The 23,481-nt window shown below is 38.7% G+C and overlaps 1 protein-coding gene across 1 annotated transcript in view; it reads left to right on the forward strand.

The window, feature by feature from the left end:
• The window catches only part of cspg4 (chondroitin sulfate proteoglycan 4), a 92,286-nt gene extending 69,151 nt beyond the window's left edge, over nt 1–23,135 (forward strand). Inside the window, exons 6-11 of the mRNA XM_028034796.1 lie at nt 3,301–3,477; nt 13,323–13,521; nt 13,837–13,968; nt 15,297–15,457; nt 17,699–17,882; nt 18,538–23,135. Coding sequence (XP_027890597.1) covers nt 3,301–3,477; nt 13,323–13,521; nt 13,837–13,968; nt 15,297–15,457; nt 17,699–17,882; nt 18,538–20,324 — 2,640 coding nt within the window. The 3' untranslated portion in view covers nt 20,325–23,135. The remainder of the gene's footprint in view (nt 1–3,300; nt 3,478–13,322; nt 13,522–13,836; nt 13,969–15,296; nt 15,458–17,698; nt 17,883–18,537) is intronic.
• Nucleotides 23,136–23,481: the final 346 nt, after the last annotated feature.

The raw sequence follows: 23,481 nt of genomic DNA on the forward strand, positions 1-23,481 counted from the left end.
ACTCCCAAAAACTGCATCGCGGTTGCTACGCCACACCAAGGCATCACAGTGAAGTTTTCCCTAGCTATTAGCAGTTAGCTCTGCTTTGAGGTTTGTTGTGCTGTAGCAGGCGGAGAAGTGGGGGGAAGAATGCCAGAGCCGCTGCAGCGCATCTATCTGGTCTCCCTCCGTGCGGTTGAGCCGCCCCGGCTTCGGGATACCATGAAAAATGGATGAGTTCTTTCGAGTGGAAAACATCATGCATTGTGAATGGAGAACATAGTTTAGCGGAGGTAGTCAGTCACAAATCGGAACGTTCCTGCAGCTAGCCTTGGTTCTCTCCCCCTCTCTCTCCTTTTCCTTCACTGAGCCACGGTGGAAAAACTGACGGTGCCTTCGGACCGCTCGGAGCCAAAATAAACCGGCCTGGTGTATTCCTATAATAATGAGTAGGTGCATCCAAACGTTCTCCCATTTGCTCCTGCCAGACTCACTCATATTTTTCCCCAAAGATTCGAACTTGAAAATGAATTAATCTAGTGAATAGTGGGAATTATCCTGTTAGAGACAAAAACGAGGGTAAAAAAAAAAAAAGTTAAATTATAGTGGAAAAATGTATTTATCTTCCTCTGTGGTAGCAAACCCAACAGAAAAACTGCAGTACATGCATTTTCAAATCAGTATGAAATACCTCTCCTCTGGCAGGGAAGAAGGTTTTGATATGACAAAGTCATAAATCAGGACGTCCTGCTGAAGTTATTACAGCTTACAGTAACATAAGTACCAGATGGAAACATGCAGGGAGAGTTACTCAAATAGGTCTTCATGAACTTCAGCCAGAAGAATGTCAAGACACATCTGGGTTAAATGTGTCATCTTAGACCAAATGTGTCATACATCAGTAGATTCAACGTCAAGCAGTAAAGTCATTAAACATCTAGAGCGCTACCAAACTAGTGGCGTGTTCTTTCCCGTTTTATCTAGTTTTCACTCAGCAGTTCTGCGCAAGTTAGTCAACAGGTTGTTGCTAGGTAACCAAAGAGCGAGTGACTTAGCTGATGCTACCAACCTTGCTTAGCTAGCCGTGAGAGGTTGAGCGGCTAATTTCAGAAATAGCAGTGTGGTTCTGCATTGGAGTTCTGTTCAATTATTTAACATTCTATCGGGCATATTATCTATTGATATTGATCACGTGTATGGACCTTGTTAACCGTTATTAATTTATTAAACAGCCTTAGTAGAAATCTAGACCAGTGTTTCCCAACCCTGGTCCTCAAGGTACACTGTCCTACATGTTTTAGAGGTTTCCCTGCTTTAATGTTGATTCAACTGATTGCAGTTCAACAAACGTCTGTTAATCAGTCATCAATTGAAATCAGCTGGACTGAAGCAAGGAAATACCTAAAACATGCAGGGCAGTGAGCCTGGAGGACCAGGGTTGGGAAACACTGATCTAGATTACAACTGACCCACACTAATATGCAGTTCAGTATTTACAAGTTACCTCTTCTCAGATCTTTTTGTGGAACAGAGGAGCAAATTAATCATGAAAAATTTGCCTGTTTGTGGCTCTAAAATATTCAGAAAAACAATTTAGCTTAAAGAGCTAAAGTTAAATATCTAAATCTGGCAGGTGTTTAACATCCCCCAAGGTATTTATTTTCCCTGCAAACAGACTCATTGTTCAACTGATTTTTTTTTTTTTTCCACAGTCAGAAATAGCGGTGGAGGTTGTTAGTCCAGATTCCAGTCATATGGGATCCATTTGGCACTTCCTGCCCTGTAAGGATGCAGCCCATTGGTACTTGTTCACACAAAGTCCCAACTGTTCCCAGAGCTATCAGGAAAAAAAAATTTTTTTAAATCACCAGAGGATACTGATATGCACGCAGTAATTTGATGCAGACCAGACTGTAAAAAAAAAAGACTAAAATAGCAGAATTGTGTGAAGAGTCAGCAGAGTTTACCCGTTTTCCATATAGGTACAGTTTGACAAAACATAAGCTATAACTTTGTGAGTCTGCTTTTCTTTTACCCCACTAAAACAAATTAATCTCATGTTGAAACTGTTTTAGAAACTGGTGAGAATAAATAATTCTGTTTTCCTCTATCTCTTTTAGCTATTTGCATGATCGTGTATACATACATGCACACACATAACCTTAGCTTGGCGCACGTGTGCACTAAAGGAAATGACACACTAAGGAACGCCCTCTTTAGGGCGTAACTTAGATAGAGGCCAACAAAGAGAACTACAAACTGTTGTTAGATGCCATTTTGCTCCATTAGCCCTTAAGAATATCATGAACAAATGGACCAGCGTTGTATTTTAGGCTTAAAAAATGGAAGTCATGAATTCAACTCACTTTTCTTCAACCTCATACATCAAGAACCTAAATGGAGAAAGGATAATTTTCCACAGAATCCGTTGTTTAACTGCGACTGAAACTGTATTTATACTTGAACTCTACCTGTGCACTTTGGTCAAATTAGATTAATTTTTATAATAACAAACACTCCAGCTGGGTTTGAAATAAAGAATGAACATATTGAAGGGACCTCAAGCTCACTGTTAAGCATAGTAGAGGATGTGTGGGTTTATCTTTCAGAGTGGAAACAACAAATTTGATGCCGTCTCATTGGTAAAATAAGGTCATATGAAGTACTTACAGTATCAACAATTTAAAAAACTTTGAAAAGAACTATCAAGTTTTATAAATATATCTATAGTTTATTTTTGTTAAAAATTTAGGAAAACACATTAACATGGGTCTTAAGGAAGCCCATAGTGCCCTGCAGTTTGACTGCACTGCTTGCACCAATGACTCATTTTCTTTATACCCATCTGAATATTGGTATAAGATTTGATTATGGTTGTTATTCATTATTTTGTAATTTGTCAATCTGCAGAATAAATGTAACCTTTTTTTATTAAACTAGTTTTTCAGAGATGTTTTATGGAGATATGCCTGTGAACCGACTGTGTAGGCACACACGCTGATGGCAGTGTCATTCTGTTCCTCTTTGATAACGCGTCAGGCTAAAGTCTGAAATTGGACTGCATCTACAGATATTCTAAACTTCCAAATAAAAGCATCAAGTCTTAAAAGTTGAGTGCAGCCAGAGCTACTTAATCAAATATTACACAAAAAGTACTTATATTTATACTTGTGTAAATAAAATACTACTGTTGCATTAGCTCTTTAAAATTGCTACACATCAGCCTCAACGCTGTAATGACTCTAGATTTTCGAAGAGTTTCAAACACTCGCTTCAGATTCAGAATTAAGTGGCAGCCGGATACATTTTTGTCTCCTACAGGTAAAATTTGGACAGGTCTTCTACATGCACGACAGCAGCGAGACCATGGAGGACAGTTTTACACTCTCTGCCTCGTCGTACGAGATTGAGCGCCGCAGCCTCCCTGTCACCATCTCAGTCACCATCATACCTGTGAACGATGAGCCGCCAATGGTGACACGCAACACCGGCCTGGAGGTAAGGCTTCTCTCTTTGACAGTGCGTTGGCAACACTTTAGGGTAAATGAGGTGCAGACACGCTGGATGAGTAACTGGTGATAACATGGAGAACACAAAGCCTGTTTTCTCTCAACTTATTATATGTTTTACCATGGATGTAGAGGTTTCCCCAACGTATTATATTATTATACACACTTGATATCAGCTTGTGCATGCTGGACTGTAAGACTGTTGATAAATCTGTCTGGTTTAATGCGTTGCCCAAACCATAAGAAACACAAAAAGGAGCAGAAAATGAATGGCCTCATAAGAATTTATGAGGTTCTGAGCTGCAGAAAGGAAGTCGGTTTATAACCACGTGTTAATGCTTTAAGCTTTAATGTTGATTTAGGGCGTCAAAAGCTTGGGCTTTCCACAACAAAATAATTGAAGCCATTGTGAAAGTGGTAAACTGGAATGAATCTATGAGCTAAGGTCTATTTTTGAACATTGATTATCTAAGAATAACTTAATTAAATCTGTTCACATCCATCCCATCATAAATCTCAATTTACACCAAGGTCTTAAGAAAACTTGCTTTCTGTATAATATTACCACTTTTTGTGCTCTTTATAGAGTAATGCTAAGAAGCCAATGGTAGCAAGGTTGCTAGCTCAGCTAGCTAAGCTGCTATTTGTAGCTCTTCAGCTTATTTTCACATAATTACCTCCTTTGGATCTTTGCCAATATGACAGGTAATGTCTGTCTGAATGCAAGTTGACATACTAGCAATCAAACCTCCAGAGCTACAGATACCAGGGTAGCTAGCCGAGCTAACAACTCTAATAATATTGACTTTTTTGCATAACTCTGTAAACAGCACAAAAAGTGGTAATGAACAGTAGTCAATTCACACAGAGGTTTTAAGAAAACCTGGTAGTATTACAACTTTTTGTACTCTTTATGCTAAAACGCCAACATTAGCTGGGTTATTAGCTCAGCTAGCTAGCTAGCCTGCTATTGGAGTTAAATCCCTTTTATCATGCCAACCGTACATTCAAACAGATTAAATATTATATAATGGTGAATAGCCTAAAAGCAGAAAGATTAAGATAAACTTAGTTATTTCAAAAAGAAATTCAAGAACTTGCAAGAAAGAAAGTTCTGTGAATCCAAAATAATACAGTATAACAGGAATACATAGAAACGTGTTAGTGGAGACTCCAGGATGATCTGAAATTGATTATTGAATGCTAGACAGGTGAGTTAATGAGCAGATGGGAGACAGCTTGGAGAGCAGGCAGCTGAGACTCTGAGGGAAGCTGCTGGGACGGGGAACACAGAGAGAATCAGAAGTAAACAATAGAGATAAAAACATAGGAGTACACAGAGATGTATGTACTGAAGATTGTGAACAAAGAGGTAACGAAAAAACAGAAAGTCTTTACTGAGGAACAACTCCAACTCAGAGAGGAATAGAAATACATTGTATAGAAATACAAGTACTAAAGTAAGCTACAAGAAATCCTAAACCAAAGGACTTAAGTGAATATTAAAAACAGGCTGACAAATCCCAAAATAAACCAAAAGTCCTAAAGCTCATGGCAGAATCTCCTCCTTAAAGTTGAAGTATTATTTTTACAAAAATATGTTGTGACAGTAAGTTATGAGACATATAATCTGTGAAAAGATGGATTTCTTCCCCCACCTCCATGAGGCACTACTGCTGGCTGAATAAATGCACCACTACCAACCAAAACCAACCAACCAGAGTCAGGAGGAGACGTCTTGGCAGTGTCAATCAATGCTGCTCAATGTGCTAATGGCGGTGAAACATCTTACTGCTGGAAACATTGGCTCAAAGTTAATGTTATTGCAACTTTTAGCCAAAGACTTTTAGAATTTGGTGTAATGTTGAGCAAAAGTAACACTGAAGTTTACGGTAATCATTGACCATTCTCAGATTAGTTCCTCTTATCTAATTATTCATCCCGTCCTACATATATAACATATGTAAGCTTTTTTTCTTCTTGCAAAACAGGTTCAAAGGGGGAAAAGTCTGAAAAAGGAACACAGTCCAATCTAAGTAAATCTTATATATATCAAACCTCAACTTAACCAAAGTTTAACTTACCTACTTCTTTGGGGAAAAAAGGCGATGAATCTAGTAGATGTTTATTTTGAAGTTCTTATTGCATTCTGGAAGTTCGTTAGACTTAATTGCATTTTCAAGTATTCTGTACGTTTTGTCATCCATTGTATTTGTTGTTATTGTAGCCAAAAGCTCGGGAAGCCCAATTAATCTTTAATTTGTGTCAGTCGAGTCGTAGAAGTTTCTGAGGTTCAGTCGGGTCAACTCTACCGTTAAAGGACTCGGGCTGTAGGAGGAGGGCGGGTGTGTGTGTATGTGTGTGTGTGTGTGGGGAGTGGGGAGATGAAGGCGGCAGTAAGCAGCTCACAAAACTGGAAACTAACTGTGTCATTCAGCCCTCCCTGCTCTCCCTGCGGCTCCCCCGTCTCCCTGGCAACCCGTATTTTTGGAAAACCCAAGATGGTCGACGAGACCGCTGCTTTCTGGCAGAGCGGAGTGCGGCATCCAATCCCTGCGACTCCTCTGCTGCGGCGGTAGAATGTAACATAATAACATACGGAGACGTGTAACCCACACAGAGCCGGGGCCGGCCCCAGCTGCCGCTGCGCTGATTTAAAGCAGGAAGTGTATGCATCTGTATGTGGGTGTGTGTGTGTGTGTGTGTGTGTGTGTGTGTGTGTGTGTGAGCAACCTTTGCAGCAGATGATCAGATGTGATGACTTACATGGTCTCCTCAAGCTCAGTTGGTCTTAATAAAATGTTTTTCCATTTATGAATTTAATATGAATTTTGAATATTTTTATTTTTCACGCTCATAAACATTAGAATACTCCTGATTTGAACCTGAAATCAAAATGAAAATATCACTGCTGTCTTCTTCATAGTCCTGGCAGACACTATCATTTTCTCACTCCTAGAACCCGAGCCCTGCTCCTGAACCAGTCGAGATTTCGGTTGTTACAGCTTCATATCCCCAGAGACTCTAACAGAAAGAAAAGGAAAAATGCAATACTGTCCTGTTGAGTCACCTGCAAACTAAGTCATTTGTCTGTGGCTGCTACTTCATTAGTGCCTCAATATGAAATCTCAGCCATTGTGTTCAATCAAATTGAATTTGCAATCTATCCTCTTTAGTTGCTAAATGCATTGATTGTTATATAAACCATCAATTTGTGGGGCCATTTCTGGAATACCTGCCCTAGATTGTGTGGGAAGAGAGTGTGGCAATGTAGCCATCTAGTGGAATATGTAGGGAACTGCACTACAGAAACATATGAGGCAGTACATAAAATAATCTTGAACTAGCACCAGCAGTGCTGGACATTACGGCCACTTAGAGATGAGACTAATCATCTCTTGAACATGGCACCTGTCAGTGGGTGGGAAATATTGAACAATTGAAAAAATGGGCAAGCTTAAGGGTTTGACTGGGTCAGATCATCCCCAAAACAAAAACCCTTGTGGGGATTGTAGATAGTATCTATCGAATATGGCTAAAGTAAGGATGAGCAGTAAACTGGTGATAACGTCATGCTTTTTGATGCTGGTAGGGTATTGCAGCTTACCTTTGTGGTTTAACCCAAGAAATTACTTATTACGGGTAACTCCCATAGCAACATACCAATCAAGAGTGCCCATTCTGATATCTAATCACCCCTAAAGATGATGGCAATGGAAACATGAGAATCGGAAATAGAGATGAAAGTTGGCTTGGCTTGATGAATCTTGTGAATCACATTAATTGCCAACAGCATGTGTGTTTCTTATTCAGAGTAGACTAGAATCAGAAGACCTGAGAGAAGCAATAGCAAATCTTTAATCTATTGTGGTGCCAAGCCAAGCAGTGATTTATAAAGTATATTCTCTGAGCTACCGGGAGTAAATGTAAGGACTTTAGAACTTGGGTGACATGCTCCGTTCCTGGTTTAAGTCAGAATGCAATCAGCATCGTTCTGGATCAGAATTAATAGATTTTTTTTAGGCAGGCCTGTGAAGACTGTTGCAGTAATCAGTGCGTCTCTAGGTCTTGCTGAGACATCAGTCCTTTAATTCTGGAAATGTTCTTCGGGTGATAGAAGGCCAACTTTGTAACTGTCTTTATGTGACTCTGAAGGTTCAGGTCAGAGTTCATTACTGCACCCAGATTTTGCACCTGATCACTAGTTTCTAGCTGTAATAACCGACTCTCGATCAGAACCTGTTGGTATCTAATGTCCTTTATATTAGTTTTAACCTTCAAAAAATCATCTCGAACTCTTTTTGCTTCATTGCACTGAAGAATCTAAAGTTAGCCATAAAACTTTTTTTTCACTGTCATTCTTCCTGGTGATCTCATATTGGCTTGACTTGAGCTGCTCAACCTTGCTTCATCAGTATAGAAAAGCTGTTTCTTCTACTAGATATGAATCTGCTAGACATTCTCTATAGATGGCCCACCTGGTCAAGGTTCTTGAAATGCATTAGCTTCTTCCTCTTTAAGGCTCATGACTTTCTAGGAAATTGATTATAACACATAATTCTCCACATTAGTATTACATATTCCGCATTGCCTGGAGCTTTTTCCTAAAGCCGTATGAGCAGCAGCAACTACGTAAGCAGACTTGGATGAATGATGTCTGGGTATGGTAACATAGGTATTTTTCTCCTGGTTGGTAAAGCTGAGAGACTTGCCAGGTGGGTGCTATTATCAGTTGAGTCATCTCTGCATACCGCACCATATCTGGAGTTACTTAAGAAGCTATCTCTCTCTCTTTTGAAGATTTCTTTGAGCAGACGGATAAAGTACAGGAGCGCATTGAGCAGCTGTCTCGTCAAGAGATGGTGGGTGTTCTGCTGGAAGGCAAACAGAACTATTTCCACTCTTTCTCACAAAGAGTGGAATTGGCTCAGATTGTTTGGGTTAGTCTCCATTTACCTGCCGTCTTTGTGGCCTAGGAAATAAGAAATAACTACCAGGCTGTGCATTTGTGGACTTAGGAAGAAAACAGGAGATAGAGACTCTCAATGGCGCGGTATTACTGGATCCATCAAGCACTTCAAAGCTTGATGGAAACATGCAAAAGCAATGACACCCGCTTAACTTTTTTCATATTCTGTCAAACATCTTCAGTGTATTTTATTGAGATGTTTTGTAAGAGACTAAGACAAACTAGTGTGTAAATAATTGTGAAGTGGAACACGATGCAAAAGTATTTTTCAAAATTTTTTCGTACAACAATCTGAAGGGGTATAGTGCACATTTATATTCAACCCCTGTAACTCCGATGTTAATTAGTAATTATGTTAATTAGTAAGTACTACAGATATAATATGGTCTTGAGAAGGTCACATAGGTAAACTATGTCAGAGAAAGAGAATGCTATTGAGAGAACAGCATTACGAAGATCAAGGAACACAGCAGAAAGAAACAAGGGAGAAAGTTTTAGAGAAGAGTTAGCATTGTTAGGCTACAAAGCAGTTGCATTGTTCAATTAATGATCAAAACAATGTATAAGTCAACTGCATCCAAAAGTCCACACTCAATGGAAGAGTGGCAAGAGGAAGCTCAGTGTTTTAAAAAAGCAGTAAGACATCTGGTTTTCCACCCAGAAACATGCTAAACTGGTCACACGAGGGCAAATCTGGTTGCAATGTGACAAAAATGTAAAAAATAAATAAATAAAAAATAAATCTCTGGTGCATACAGTATAAATCCGTTCCCTGCCTTGGAAGTTATAGGCAAATCAGAATATTCAAAGCTATTAATTTCAACGGTCTGGCCTTTAACGGCACTTAGAAACGGTTTCAAATCAGTCTCACGTGTAGCCATGTGGGTCAGATCCCAGGATGACGTACGTGTTTGAGACATTTCAACTCTTTAAACTCCGTCAGGGGTCCCTAACAAGACAGGCTGACTCACCTCTACCTCGGAGGTTCAGAAATCCATCTCTGTTGGTCCTAATAAATAATATCCCCTCATGTGTTACGGCAGGCTGGGGAGCTAATAACTTTTATTGGCAGCTATATATCAAGAACATTAAGAAAAACTTACAGGTCAGTGCAAAGAGGATGGAAGAACTTTGGCTCAAGAACATCTCTGTGTGTCTATGGTCCAAATGCAAAGATAAAACTACTCCCTTATAAATCTAAATGTTGCTGTTAAACATAATTCTGATTATTGTGGTAATTCACTGCAACAATGCAGAAAAAGTTAATGAGTACAGCTGCAGCCTTTCTTGGACTGAACAACGGGGCAGTTGATTTCCCTTCCACTCAAAGCGCACTTGTCTTTAAACTCGTGGTCGGTTTTGAAAGTTGTCATTAGAGCGGAACAAAGACACAATCTCACAGTTAAAGAGAGAAAAAAAAGAAAGAAAAAAGCCCAGAGTGTGTGATGATGGATCACGGCTTTGAACTGTTGATGCAGTGTGTCGTCGTGATGGAGCTTTGATGGAGTGTGAAACTGAACAGGATGTTTTATGCAGTGGACTGTAAGGCAACTAAATTATACACTTCATAACACATTTGTTACATTTGAGTCTGAAATACTGTATCAGAGATGGCATAAAGGGGGTTTGGAAAAGAAAACCTTTCTGTGGCTTGACAACTGGTCTGGGCTGCAAAGATTAAACTCACAAAGTGAAAGAATGGAGATGTAGCCCAGCAACGCTGTCATACAGAGTCAAGCAGTCCTCGATAAGGCTAAAATACGTAAAATAATCCACCAGTGGACCATGTATTTGATCAAAATTAAGAAACTATTGACTTAAAACAAGTTCCTATACCTTGCTTAAAAGTTACAGAGGTACTTGCACTAAAATATTGACCAAAAGTACTTGGTAAGACTTGTATTTTTTGAAGCTCATAATTATAATATAATGAAACCGAGACGTTTCTTAACGTCTAAATTTATTTTGAAAGTTGATCAGATCATCTGAAATCTTTCAATTAAAACTCCATGACTTTGTCGCATGGGACACAAATAAAATATTCAAAATCAGAAATACAAGAGAATGTGCCATTAAAGAAAGATGGATATAACAAACACTTACTCATTGCCTAAACTAGGCTTTATATACAGTCAAAGCAAAACTTTGAGCTTAAAACCACTACTGCTGGGACAAAGCAGGCTGGATGAGGACTTAGTTAAATCTTACCAGAGTCCATAAAAATCATATTTTTCAGGCTTCTGTACACATCTTTAGTACAGGTGTATTAGTAGATGGAACTGCAAAAAACACATATTGTTGTAAAACGTTTGACATTACAGAAGCATTTTGTTACACAAGAAACTCCTTCAATCTCTTTGTTTTTTGTTTTACTTTGTTTCTTCTAGGCCACACTCAAACATCCCACGAGGTGCGGTTGTTTTACTGTTACGACTTTTCTCTTTTAAACGAGAACATATTTTGTTTTCAATGAGATCTAAATCGCAACAAACTATCTTGTTATAATGAGAAACGTTTTAATGAGATGCTGCTCCTGAATTTATCTCCTACCTTTGGCAGTTAAATGCTTCCACAGAAAGCAAGCATTCAATATCCCAGAAAGAATTAGTTAGCTTCTTCTCTTAGTATTCACTGTGATAAAAATGCCAAGTCAGGAAATTTATTAGCATTTGCTCATTCTCAGTGTCAAAATTAAGCAATGTTAGCCATACGAGCTAACAACAATGTAGCAATAAAAGTCAATAACAATTTAATGTATTTTCTTATCTATTCAAAACATTGTAACAAGACTTTCAGTAGAAAAAGTTACAAAGTTGTCTGTGGGATTGATTTAATGGGGAACAAAATAAACAGTTTTAGCAATATTGTATTTTGAAGTCATTTTGCCAAGACACTTTAAGCAAAACCTCTGAATTCACTGTTACGTTTTGTTATTTTTTTTGGACCCGAAAGTTCTAGAAATTCTAATAGCAAAGCAGATGGAACACATCGTAGACATTTAGCTAGCTAGTTAGCATGCTAATATTAGCCTTCAGCTCAAACAGCAGTAATATAGAGCATCTAGCTCTATATAAACTGTGTGCCAACTCACAGTTTTTATGAATGAACTTAAAAGTGAAGTTTGCACTTGGCTGAAATAAACTACGGCTGAAGTGAATTTAAAAACAAGCTATTCCTTGAAGTACTCGGATCCAAAGAATGCTAATGTTAGCATTCTCGCTTCTTTTACTTCATTTACTTTAGTGAAAACCTGGGTACATTACAACTATATTACAAAACCTATCACTGTATATATATATATTTAAAAGTTGCATTTATATAGCAGGTTATTTAAAAGTCTATTATTTCAGTAACTCAGCTCACTGAGGGAGCAATATTATATAGATTACACACCGTTTTCAAGTCTTTATTTACATTATGATAATATTTCCTCTTCCAGCTCATAAAAAAAGATATCTGATTGATGGGAAGATTAGAAAACTATATTAAACTCCCCCCCCCAAAAAAAACGTGGGTTTAATTAAAAGTCTTTTTAATCCCTGCTTAAAGGTTTTTTATCTTCAACTCTTAATCTGACAAACTGACATCAGAGCATGTATTGTAATTTTCTAAATATGATTTTGTATAAATACAGGGTTTGACTTCCTTTTGTTCAACCCAACCCTGTCTCTGTGTAATCTTGTTTCTAAGCGTTAAAAGGTTCAGTACAGCACATCCACTCATTAAAAAGAGATAAATGAACATATTGGACAACTCGTTACAATTGTTTATTGGTGTTGTACAGCTAAGTCTCGGTGACCAGCAGTGATAAAGCGTCTGAGGCATCTTTTCTGCTTTTTTGCCAGAAGGTTCCTACTTTTTCCAGAGTCTGAAGGCAAAAGAGGAGACTTCATAGATCGATTTAAAACTCTTATTGCGGGGCAACCTCAGCTCGCTCTCCCAACTGATCCCGCCTATTTAAGAAAGCCTTTCGCGGGATCTGGCCCATTTCTTTCAATTAATGCTCCTTTCAGCCAGCCAACCATTAGAAGTCCATTACAGACCCTCCACCCTGGGAGAATCGTTCAGCCTGCAACACTGCGCCGTCTTCTGATAACAGGAGCGTCTGGGCTCTGCAGTGGAAACATAATTAACCTTTTTAATTGTTTCTGTTGAGGCAGCTACGGACTGAGCTGCATTCTTGTTTGTGTATTTAAAATTGTTGTTGCTTTTTTTTCCTCGTAAATATGTACCAATGAGAGATTCTGGGCTGATTTCCGATGTTTGGTTTTGTAAAACTTTGCCCCATCAAACATGATTGTAGTGACTGACGATTTATTCATGGAAAAGGCAAAATTGCTAGCCTTCCGACGAGTATTAATTATTTTTATCGGGATCAGAGATCACATTCCTATGGAGCATCGGGGAATTTCTTCTTTTGCGTTATCTAGCAAGAGTACAACGCAGTAATTAAGGCTACCCTAAGAAAAAAATAAAAAACATCTTAAAATCACGAAAATAAAGTTGTATGAGAATAAAGTTGAAACAATGTGAGAATAAAGTCACAACAATGAGAATAAAGTCATAATATTTTGAGAATAAAGTCAAGAGTAAAGTCGTAATATTACCAGAAGGCCGTCATAATAATACGAGAATATTTCGAGAATAAAGTCGTAATGTCGAGAATTTGCTAGGGGTCCCACCATGTAACATGGACCAGGTTTTTAAATCAGATTTTTACATCAATATTAGTATGACGATCTGATTTGCAGCCTCACGGTCTCCTGTCTGTCACCTTTCTGCCTAGGTACACGGATCTCCTGAGTAATCATCTGCGATGTCTTATTCATCTCTGCGTGACTCCGCTTGTCTTTGACATTTCCCAGGTTCTTCCCGGCGAGCAAGTCGCCATCACTGCCAATGTGCTGAGCACAGAGGACGCCGATACCCCCGTGGAGGAGCTGGTTTACCACGTAGAAATGCCAACCAACGGGGTGATGACATTAAAACAGGAGCCGGGGCAGAGCATTCAGAATTTCTCCCAGGCTCAACTAAACAGAGGGGAGATCATCTTCACCCACGAGGGTTAGGGGCTAGTTTTCTTTATTAAATGAACTTCATGTGCTCCCAGTTCTCTCTTTAATTTGCTTGAATGCATGCGGACCTGCGCCATCACAAAGTCCCTGGGACAGATTGATGCACCTTTTAGCATACACTGTGAACCCTTGATCATCACTTTTCCACACTTTACTGTGATATATAAATGTTTTTGTTTTGTATTTTGCTCGTCAAGGTTACAGAGCTTTAGCAAACCTTTAATTACATCCTGCTTTGACGACGTAACAAATGTAACGTTTAAAAGAGAGAGGAAAAAAGCCAAACTTCTCTCTCCTCCTGCAGGTGAAGAATCCGGCGAGTTCAGCTTCACGGTGACAGATGGAGAGCACACGTCTCCTCTCTATCGATTTGTCATCAAGGCCAGGCCTCACACCATCACCTTGGAAACGGGGGAGGAACTCATGGTGTTCCCAGGTATGGACAGCAGGAGGCTTCCAGATTTTCAGCGACGAGGTGACGAATGTTTGATTTCGTGACTGAGCAGGCGGGCATGACGCAGAGCCAAGGATTCAGAACGTTTTGGGTGACGGCTGAATGAAAGGGAAGTAATTGGAAGAGATGAGGATGAGTAGGAGCAATTTGCTGAATGAATGAATGTTACTTCGGTTAGTGAGCGTGATAATTTGGTGGGGTGGCCAGAGAGGTGCCAGTCAGTGAAGTTGTGGATTTTTGCGGTGCCCCTTTCATCGCAAGAAGCTCCTTTCAAGGTGCTTTGCAAAAATATCCGCATCCCCTGCATTTTTTTACATTTTCTCACATAATATGTTATATATTTTACTGAGAATTGGTGTGTTAGAGTAGAGTGGAGGGGCAAACCTCATATTCTACTTCTCACGGTTTTCTTTAAAAAAAAAAGAAAAAAGAAAAAAATGACCCCAGTCCAGAAGAATGTGTCCCAGAACTGTTTAATTTTTTAAAAAGTACAAAAAGTTAATGTCTCTTTAAGCATTAAAGGGAAGACTATTTACAATTAGCGACAATAAAAAGCTGTACAACTTTAAAGTTGCACAAACACCGGTATAGATGTAAACATGGAGTTTATTGGGAGCAGTGATTGTTTTCAGACTTTTATTTGCTATGTGCTACACTATGTTTTTGCTTTTACTAATGTTGTGCTTCTCGATATTTAATGTTGTGACTAAAATATGATATGATGTGAAAAAGTTCTGAAAAGAGCTATAAGTAAATATTTTTGGAAGCAATGTCCTGCCAGACACTGACATCAGACACCAAACGTGTTGGGAATAAGTCTCGTCAAACAGCACCACTTAATGGACACAAGTGGTAATTGCAGTGTGATGCACTTTAATTTGCTCAATATTTTACAAAATGCTCCTTAGGACAGATTCAGGTTTCAAGGAGCTGCTTTGGCTATTATCAGCATCATTTACTTAGTTAGATGCTACTTTTAAAGTAACTACTCTTAAATAGTTATGGATTTTTTTAAACAAATTTTAAAGTTCATACTTTATTTTTCTTTTGGAAATTCAAAGTTCACACACATAAACTTATTTAATTACTTATATTAAAATGATTTATTTGATTGTATTTATGTAATTAATTACTTGTTATTTTATGCACCACGCATCTTATCCGTTGTCACATTTGCTTTAGCTGAATTGAGTGATATAATCGAAATATTCAATTGAAGTATTTTTCAACCATGGATTATCAGGTGAAAGGAGGCTGTGGTGCACAAGAGACTACTTTCCATACAGACGTGTTTTTGTGTGTCTTTTCAGGAACACGACAGGTCATCAAGACTGCTAACCTTAAAGTTGGAACCAGCAAGGACGGGAATGAAGCGAGCTTCCTGCTCGTCCGCGCGCCTCGTTTGGGAAGGCTTATCCTGGCCAATGAGCAGAACCAGTTTGTAGAAACTAACTTGTTCTCACAGTCACAGGTAACTTTGTGTGATGTTGAGATTGTTTCTTAGAAGAGATTAAAGAAGAATTTCCTTTCACCGTCCCGCAGTCCGAAGAGACATACAATGACATACAGTATTAGGGCCATTGTAGATGGAAAAAGGAGAGTAAATTTATGCCAAGAAATTCTTAGACTGATCTCAGAAATCTTGAAAAACAAACATGGAAATTTCTGAGCTTCAAAGGTTAACAATTTGCAAAAACTAAAAAATTTTCTTTAAATTTTTTTTTTAATTTTCTGAGTTTCAAAAGTTGAACAATTTTGATTCTCAAAAATTTCCAAGTTCTTTCCTGGAAATTTTCTGAGATAAATATCAAAATTCCTGAATTTTTCCCTCAGAGCTCAGAAATGTTGTTGTTTATTCTATAAAACCTTTGAAATTATTCCCAAAATTTCCACATTTTATGGCATTAATTTAGTCCTTTTTTCTACCTTCAATGGCCCTAATATAAACACTCTTTTATAAGGTTTTGTGTGTGGTTTCGGGAACTGGCGGGCTGACAGTACACCACTGTGTCCAACTGTGACATCTGCTGCAGTCCTCCTAAGACTGCGGGAGGAATCTTAGGACCAATCCAAACATTAATCTTGAACCTTAACATTTAAACAGTAGATAGAATATCTACATATATATACTGTACATACATATAATAGAAATAGAATATCATCCAAACAAACAGTAAGAACAGGAGTGTGTATTTTATTCAAATGAAAAATGATTTTATTTGATTGTATTTATGTAATTAATTACTTGTTATTTTATGCATCACGCATCTTATCCATTGTCACATTTGCTTTAGCTGAATTGAGTGATAATCGAAATATTTTTATGCACTAAGCAGCTGTATCTGTAATAGGCACTCAGCCAAACGATTACAGGGCAGGATTAAACATCAGTAACACAGGTGATCACTATCTGGAGCAATTTTAAAACTACTTAAAGATATAGAGTAATTCAAGAGTAATTCAACTGATATATCTAAAAGTTTAACTTAGCATTGACTCAGCACATAGCAGGATTTCGTCAGACGTTTCTGTATCATACTATCATTACCTACGCCGAAGAAGAATTATTACTCCTTCACACATTTTTTAAGGGTTTAAAGAGAGATTTCATTCAAGATCTGGACTGAAATATTCCTAGCAGAGGAAGAGACAAGGTTGCCTTCACTTGACTATTTAATTTTAGCGAGCAGGAAAAGAACAATGTTTGTGTGACAAACTGTTTAATGCAATAGCAGCTAATAAAAATGCAATTTTTATATTCTCAAGAGCACAGTCTGCAGAATTATATATTTCAGTTCAATGTAACCGTGAAAGGCCTTTTCCAAGGTCAGAATGGGTTTTTTTTGTCAGGTCAGTTTTGTGAGTTTCCCAGTCCTATAAAATATAATCCTACAGTGATGCATAAAATGCAGGTGCAGCAAACTGCTACTTCTAATTCAAATAATGTGTACATTTTTGTTAGCTGAGATGATCAAAAATATTCTCTCCCAAACAAAATTTCTATCCTCTCTTTATTAAAACCCACATAATCCATCTCCTTTGAAATTAAGCATTTGTAAATAGCTGGTAGCGACAAAACATTGTGTGTCTTTTATAAATTTAAAAGTACAAGTAATCCTGTTTCATCCTGCAGTTAATTGATGAATATTTTTGCTTTAATGAAGGTTCGTCTTTTGGATATGTATTAACTCACTGCACCGTGATGATTATGAAGTGCCAAAGCTGTCAGTATGTGGATAAAGTAGGTTCCTCATCTTGGCCAGCAGAGGACATGATTTAGCCTGACATTGTGATAATGGCATAAGATTCTCTCCCTTTGCAGATTTGATTTTACATGAGAACTGACTGCCTATTTTGGTTTTACCTCAGTTGATTGTAGTCGATTAGAAGTAGGTTTGACAACACAAAAGTTCAAATTTCACAACCAAATAGGTTGTGAAATTACACAGAAAGCACAGAAAGCTGTGCTGTAATGCTGCAGAAAATGCCATAAATACCTCAAAATTAGCAAAAAGAGAGCGGTTGTCACAGGTTCGATTCCCGGCCCAGTGACCTTTCCTGCATGTCTTCGCCCTTCTCTTATTACCCACTTTCCTGTCAATTCACTATCAAATACAGGCAACTAGTGCCAACAAAACCTTTAACAAAAGACTGTTGACTATTAATACATGTAACTCAACACTAGCTATTCTGTTTTTCTCTTGATGCCCAGTTGGAGTCCGGAGCAGTCTACTATGAGCACCAGCTGCCCACCGAGCCTTTCTGGGTGGTGAGAGACTCTATGGAGTTCACTGTATCACCCCAGACTTCTGCAGACGTCCGCCACGCGCTGCCCATCACAGTCTCCTACTATGCTGCTCATAGCAACATTTCTTCTCAGATGTGGAAGAACAAAGGTAAAATAAAAGGGTTTTTTTCAGTAGAAGTAACGTGGACATTTAACCTCTAAAAAAAAAAAAACTTGATCTGCGATGGACTGGTGACCTGTCCAGGGTGTACCCCGTTTCTTGCCCGAAATGTCTCACTGGAGATAGGCACCAGCACATCTTCCGATCCCACTTGTGACAAGAGTGTAAGAAAATGAATGGATGGATGAAAAAACTTGATATATTGTGTAGTTTAAGCATGATTGAAATTAGAGTTGATCGATTATATCTGAAACTAAGATTTATTCTCAAATGCCTTTTTTTTAAGTAAGAAAATCTTTTGAGCAATCCTTCTCAAAGACTGCCAAATCTAGCTATAATCTAACTAGTGTCCTTACCTACATGATCTATTATGCTGTTTGAAGGCTGTAGCTCATTCTTTATTTTAGAAAGATTTCCTTGTTTTAACTGTAACTGAACAGTCCAAAGTCATTATGAGGACTGACCAAACCTGCTTTTGCTACTGCCACTATAACAAGCTCCATCTGTCTCTGCAAACATTCTGACACGAGACTGTAAAGTGCTGCACAGTTAGACATAGGAGACCGTCTGACCCCGATGTTGAGGATTTTTTACATATAATATTTGTATATTTTGAGATTTTTACTTGTGTTTTTCCCCTCAGGGCTTGAAATTGTGCAGGGTCAGAGAAAAGCAATTGACAATTCCATTTTTGATGCCTCCAACCTTCTGGCAAGTCTACCTGAAGAAAAGAAAATGGACGCGGACATTCTTTTCGAAATAAAGCGCTTCCCTGATCATGGTCATATCACCCTACGGGGTGAGGATCTACCCCGTGACAATCCGCACTTCACACAATCAGACGTGTCTCAGGGAAAGTTGGAGTATCTTCACGATGACTCGGGGGCTGCTTTTGACAGCCTTGCTTTCAAGGCCTATCTGAAGTTAGGAAGTGGTGGTAGGGCCTCCCCTGCTGAGTCCGTAATCCTGGATGAGATCTTTCATATTTCAGTCAAACGACGTGGTTCCAACCCCCCTGAATTAGTCACTACAGATATGCTTCTGGAAGTTCTCCAAGGCTCCAAGATCTCACTAACCCAGAAGCATCTCAACACCCAAGATGAAGACAATCCACCAGATGAGGTGCTCTTCAAGGTGACCAAAGCCCCTCGTAATGGCTATCTCCTTAACTCTGTTACGTCAGAACCTCTCTCTAAGTTCACTCAAGAAATGATCAATCGCGTAGAGGTGGCCTTCCAGAGTGACGGCACCCTTAAAGGCGGATTTGTGGAATTCACTATATCAGATGGCGAGCATGAAACAGAGCCGCACACACTCCACATAGGAATCTTAGCTCACACCCTGCTTCTCAAACAAGTCCCAGAGATCAAGGTACGACAGGGAGACGATCAGATTCTTGTGACTGAGGAGATGCTGAGGGCTTCTACAGGTGGTCCTGTTGAGGAGGACATCCTTTATAAAATCACCAATACTCCAAAATATGCGGCTGTCATGGTAGACAGGCAGCCTACATCTGCCTTCACCCAGAAGCAGATCAAAGAAGGAAGAGTCAGTGTCCGGTTTGTCAAGTCCACTTCACCCCGAGACAGTGTTTCGTTTACAGCCCGTAGCCGGGCTGCCAATGTCTCCTCTGTCCTCAACATCACTGTGCAGCCTCTGGCAAAAATTGCTCAAAATCCTTTATTACCTCAAGGCTCACTTGTCCAGCTGGACAGAAAGCTTTTGGATGCATCTCCACTAGCCAACAAGACAAGAGCCTCACCCACATTCACAGTCATCCAGCAGCCAAGAGGAGCTCGTATTGTAGAGTTTAAGGATCCTGATGCTGGCCAGCCAATACAGACATTCACCCAGAAGGACCTGGATGAAGGTCGGGTAGCAATGGAAATATTAGATACTGCCTCAAGATCAAAAGCAAAGGGTAATCAGGATGAAGCTCGGTTCCTGCTAAAAGCCCATGGAGTCCCTCCAGCAGAATGTGTCCTTTCATTCCAGACAAGCCCTTACAACACCTCTGCAGTTTATCCTGCCACTCTGCTAAAGAATCCTGATAAAAAATTCAGGTCCCCAGGAGACAGTGTCACCCCATCATCCCCTGACTCTGGTACCCACGGGAAACCACACGTTTCCCGTCGTGGGAATTTTTGGTCCATCTTCATTCCCATTCTAGTTGTCCTCCTACTCTTACTACTGGCAGGCGTCTTGGCCTACTATCTAATCCGTAAAAACAAGACAGGAAAACACAACGTCCAGACAGCAACCTCAAAGCCCAAAAACGGAGAGGTGGCCACAACGGAAACCTTTCGCAAAACGGACCCAGCCAACAACATTCCTATGTCCAATGTGGACTCTAAAGGGGCGGATCCAGAGTTGCTTCAGCACTGTCGGACAACGAGCCCGGCCTTGAAAAAGAACCAGTACTGGGTTTGAAACACTTTGATTTTGGACATAGAAGGAGGTGAACTTCATTTATGTTGGTGTTTAAATTTTCCTACAGCAGTTTAAACGAAACACACTTTTGACGCATTTTTTCACTGACTTCTCTCAGAACAGCTGTGGACAAATTCTCAGGCATGAAAACACTGAAGACGTATTGGCAAAGAAGGAAGTGATTTCTTACATTCAGAGGGCTAATGCCATGTCTATTTATTTCCATTGTATCATTCCTCTCTGTCAAAGGGCACAGACATGACATGAACATGCAAAGTGTTTGCAAAAAAAGTACTTTTGATGTGCTCAACTATTGTATTAAATGTCATATAGCCAAACATTAGTCATGCTGATAGGTACGTATTTCATTGTTGTTTTTTAAACTACGTTTTGGATAATCAGGATACTTGATCAACAAAAAAATATGACTAAGTGAAACATAAGTGAAAAATAAGTGAATCACTTAATGGCCACTTTTTCCAGGTACATAAAAAGCAAATTAGCATAGGTGTCTCTGTAGTTTACAGACAATGGTCTAAAATCAAGAAACTATTAAGGGACAAGATGTGTTGGCAAAAAAATGGCAGGTTACAGTTCATAGAAAAGCAACTGTAACTCAAATAACCCACAGCAGCCTGTTGTCAGCGAAGAATCAACTCAACAAAACTGAATTACAAGAAATCAGAAAAACTTGCTATTTCACCTGAAACATCCACCGGGTCATATTGGGGTTTAACAACATTAAGGCACATTTTCATCTGCCTTATTTTAATGGTTCTGGCAGATGATGGTGAAGGATATTTTCTTGGCACACTTTGAAACTCTTAGTACCAGTTGGTCATCCTTTAAGTGCCCCAACTACCAAAATGTTGGTGCCAACCAATAAATTTCCATCCATTTATATTCACAGTGTACCCATTTTCTGAAGGCTGCTTCCAGAAGGACAGTGCACCATGTCATGAAGCTACAAACCTTTTCACACAGGTTTGAACATGACATTGAGATCAGTGCACTCTAACCGTATCCGCAGTCACAAGCTCTTGATCCAGATCCAGTAGAACACCTTAGTGATGTGGTGTAACATTGGTGTCATGGATTATGGATGTGCAGCTGACAAATCAAAATCTCAGGAACGTTTTGAATACCTTAGTGAATATTTACCAAAAAGAATTAAAGCAGTTCTGAAAAATAAAGACACTTACACCGTAATACTAGCAAGGTGTAGCACATAACGTAGCTTTGGAGTATAAGGTACATTATTTTTGCTTCATTTTTGAAAATCTAACCTCAATTATTCAATTCAAAATACTTTACTGATCCCAAATTAGATAAATTAAATAACAGAGCTACTCCAACATGCTGCCAGCGCAATTCTAGAACATTATGTTCCAAGTCCTATCTCATGTATTCAGCCTAAAGATAATATCACTTTCTGTCTAGAAACCAAAAGATGAATACCACTTTTACAGCTATGTCTACACACCATTGCATGACATTCAAACCTAAAGTTTAGGGTTTTCCCTTGTTATTTTTTTATGCTAAGCTAAGCTAACAATAGCTGGTACCTGACATCTTATGCCAAGCTAATGCTTTTCCAATTGTAACCACAAGACTGATGCTTTGAAGCAGACAGGAGTTAAAAAGAAGCACTTGAAGTCAAATTGCACAAATCTAATCCACTCCAGCTCTCAGTCATGTCGACATCTGTCAGATTGTATTGTTGCTATGTGTTTCCAAAGAGCTTGTAAAACATTATTGGACTGGAGCAGCAGAACAGAAACATTACTTTGGTCCTGTAATATTTACGCTGACACACCTATTTAATCTCAAACTGAAAGGTTTCCAGTTTCCACGTCTCCATTAAAGACTTCACAAAAACTGAAATTGACCATAAACATCCTGAGCTTGTTGGGTTTTGTTAACTTTTAATGACAAACCAAAAAGCAATTATTTTTATTAGAAACATTCCTTATTTTAGCCTCGTTGAATATTCAAGCTCATTTTATAAATGTTTAAAAAATTCTTTAGTTCTTTTTGATTGCGTGTTAAAGATTTTTTTAAAAAAGGTTGCTACTGTAAATCACAATTTTCTCCTGCTAAAGTTTTGGTACTTTGACCTGTTGTGCCAAGTTAATCATTCTAATTTAGAACAAAACTAGAGCAAAATGAGCTGCTATATATTTTTTTCTGACAGCCTTTACCAGAATTGCCTTTTTCACAAGCCAAACAGTAATTTTGTCATGTTTTGTTTCTTTACAGTAGCCTTGATTTGTTGTTTTAATAGTCTTCAGCAGTAATTATAGATGCAGCACAGAGCTTCAAAACATTAAGACAAGTTGCATTTGAGTAATAATGTTCAACATAAAACAAAGCTTCTTCCCTCAGGATATCCCATTTTCACCCTCTGGTTTTTGTGTAAATATTGTGTTTAAAAAAATAAAGTCTTTGGTTTCCTAGTAAATGATAAGATTTTCCATATCGGAGTATACATGTTATGAGAACAATTATATTAAAATTGACTGTTCAACGTTGATATATGTATATGTTTGCGAGTCCATCCTTTTTATGCGTCACTCATATGTTTTTTTGTTTTTTTTTAATTCACCGTAGCATTTCATCACCATGTCCTCGCATTTGTTATTTATTAAGTCGGTCACTCCCCATTCATCAGCTCATATTTTCATGTGCTTTGTTATTTTTCATCTTCTGCGGGCGCCTTTAAGTAAAATGTTTCTGGACCAAATGCAACATCAGGACTGCAGTATGTCTCTGATTCTGTTACAGGCGCTAATGGAAATAAAAATGTTGACGCAACAAATTGTGTGCTCATTATTTTTCTTCGTGGCTTTAGTTCGTCATAAAACTCAAGAGCAACACCCTTTCTTTCTTTTAATGTCCTGCTGCTGCAGATCGCAGATAGGAAAATATATATGACAAGTTTGGCTTATTGCTTTTGTGGTCACACGTGTAAATGCATTCATGGTGAAGTGCATTTTAATATTTCCCACACTGAAAGAGTCCAATAAACCCCCTTGTACAAGTTTGTTTTAGAACCTCGAAACACAGACATTAATCTTTTGAACCAGCAGGGGGCAGTGCAGTGTAAAAAGCTCTTGGGTGGGGGGTAGTGAGGAGACTTGAGCAATGTTTCAATTTG

Source organism: Xiphophorus couchianus, chromosome 2, assembly GCF_001444195.1.
Source record: "Xiphophorus couchianus chromosome 2, X_couchianus-1.0, whole genome shotgun sequence".
Lineage (NCBI taxonomy): Eukaryota > Metazoa > Chordata > Actinopteri > Cyprinodontiformes > Poeciliidae > Xiphophorus > Xiphophorus couchianus.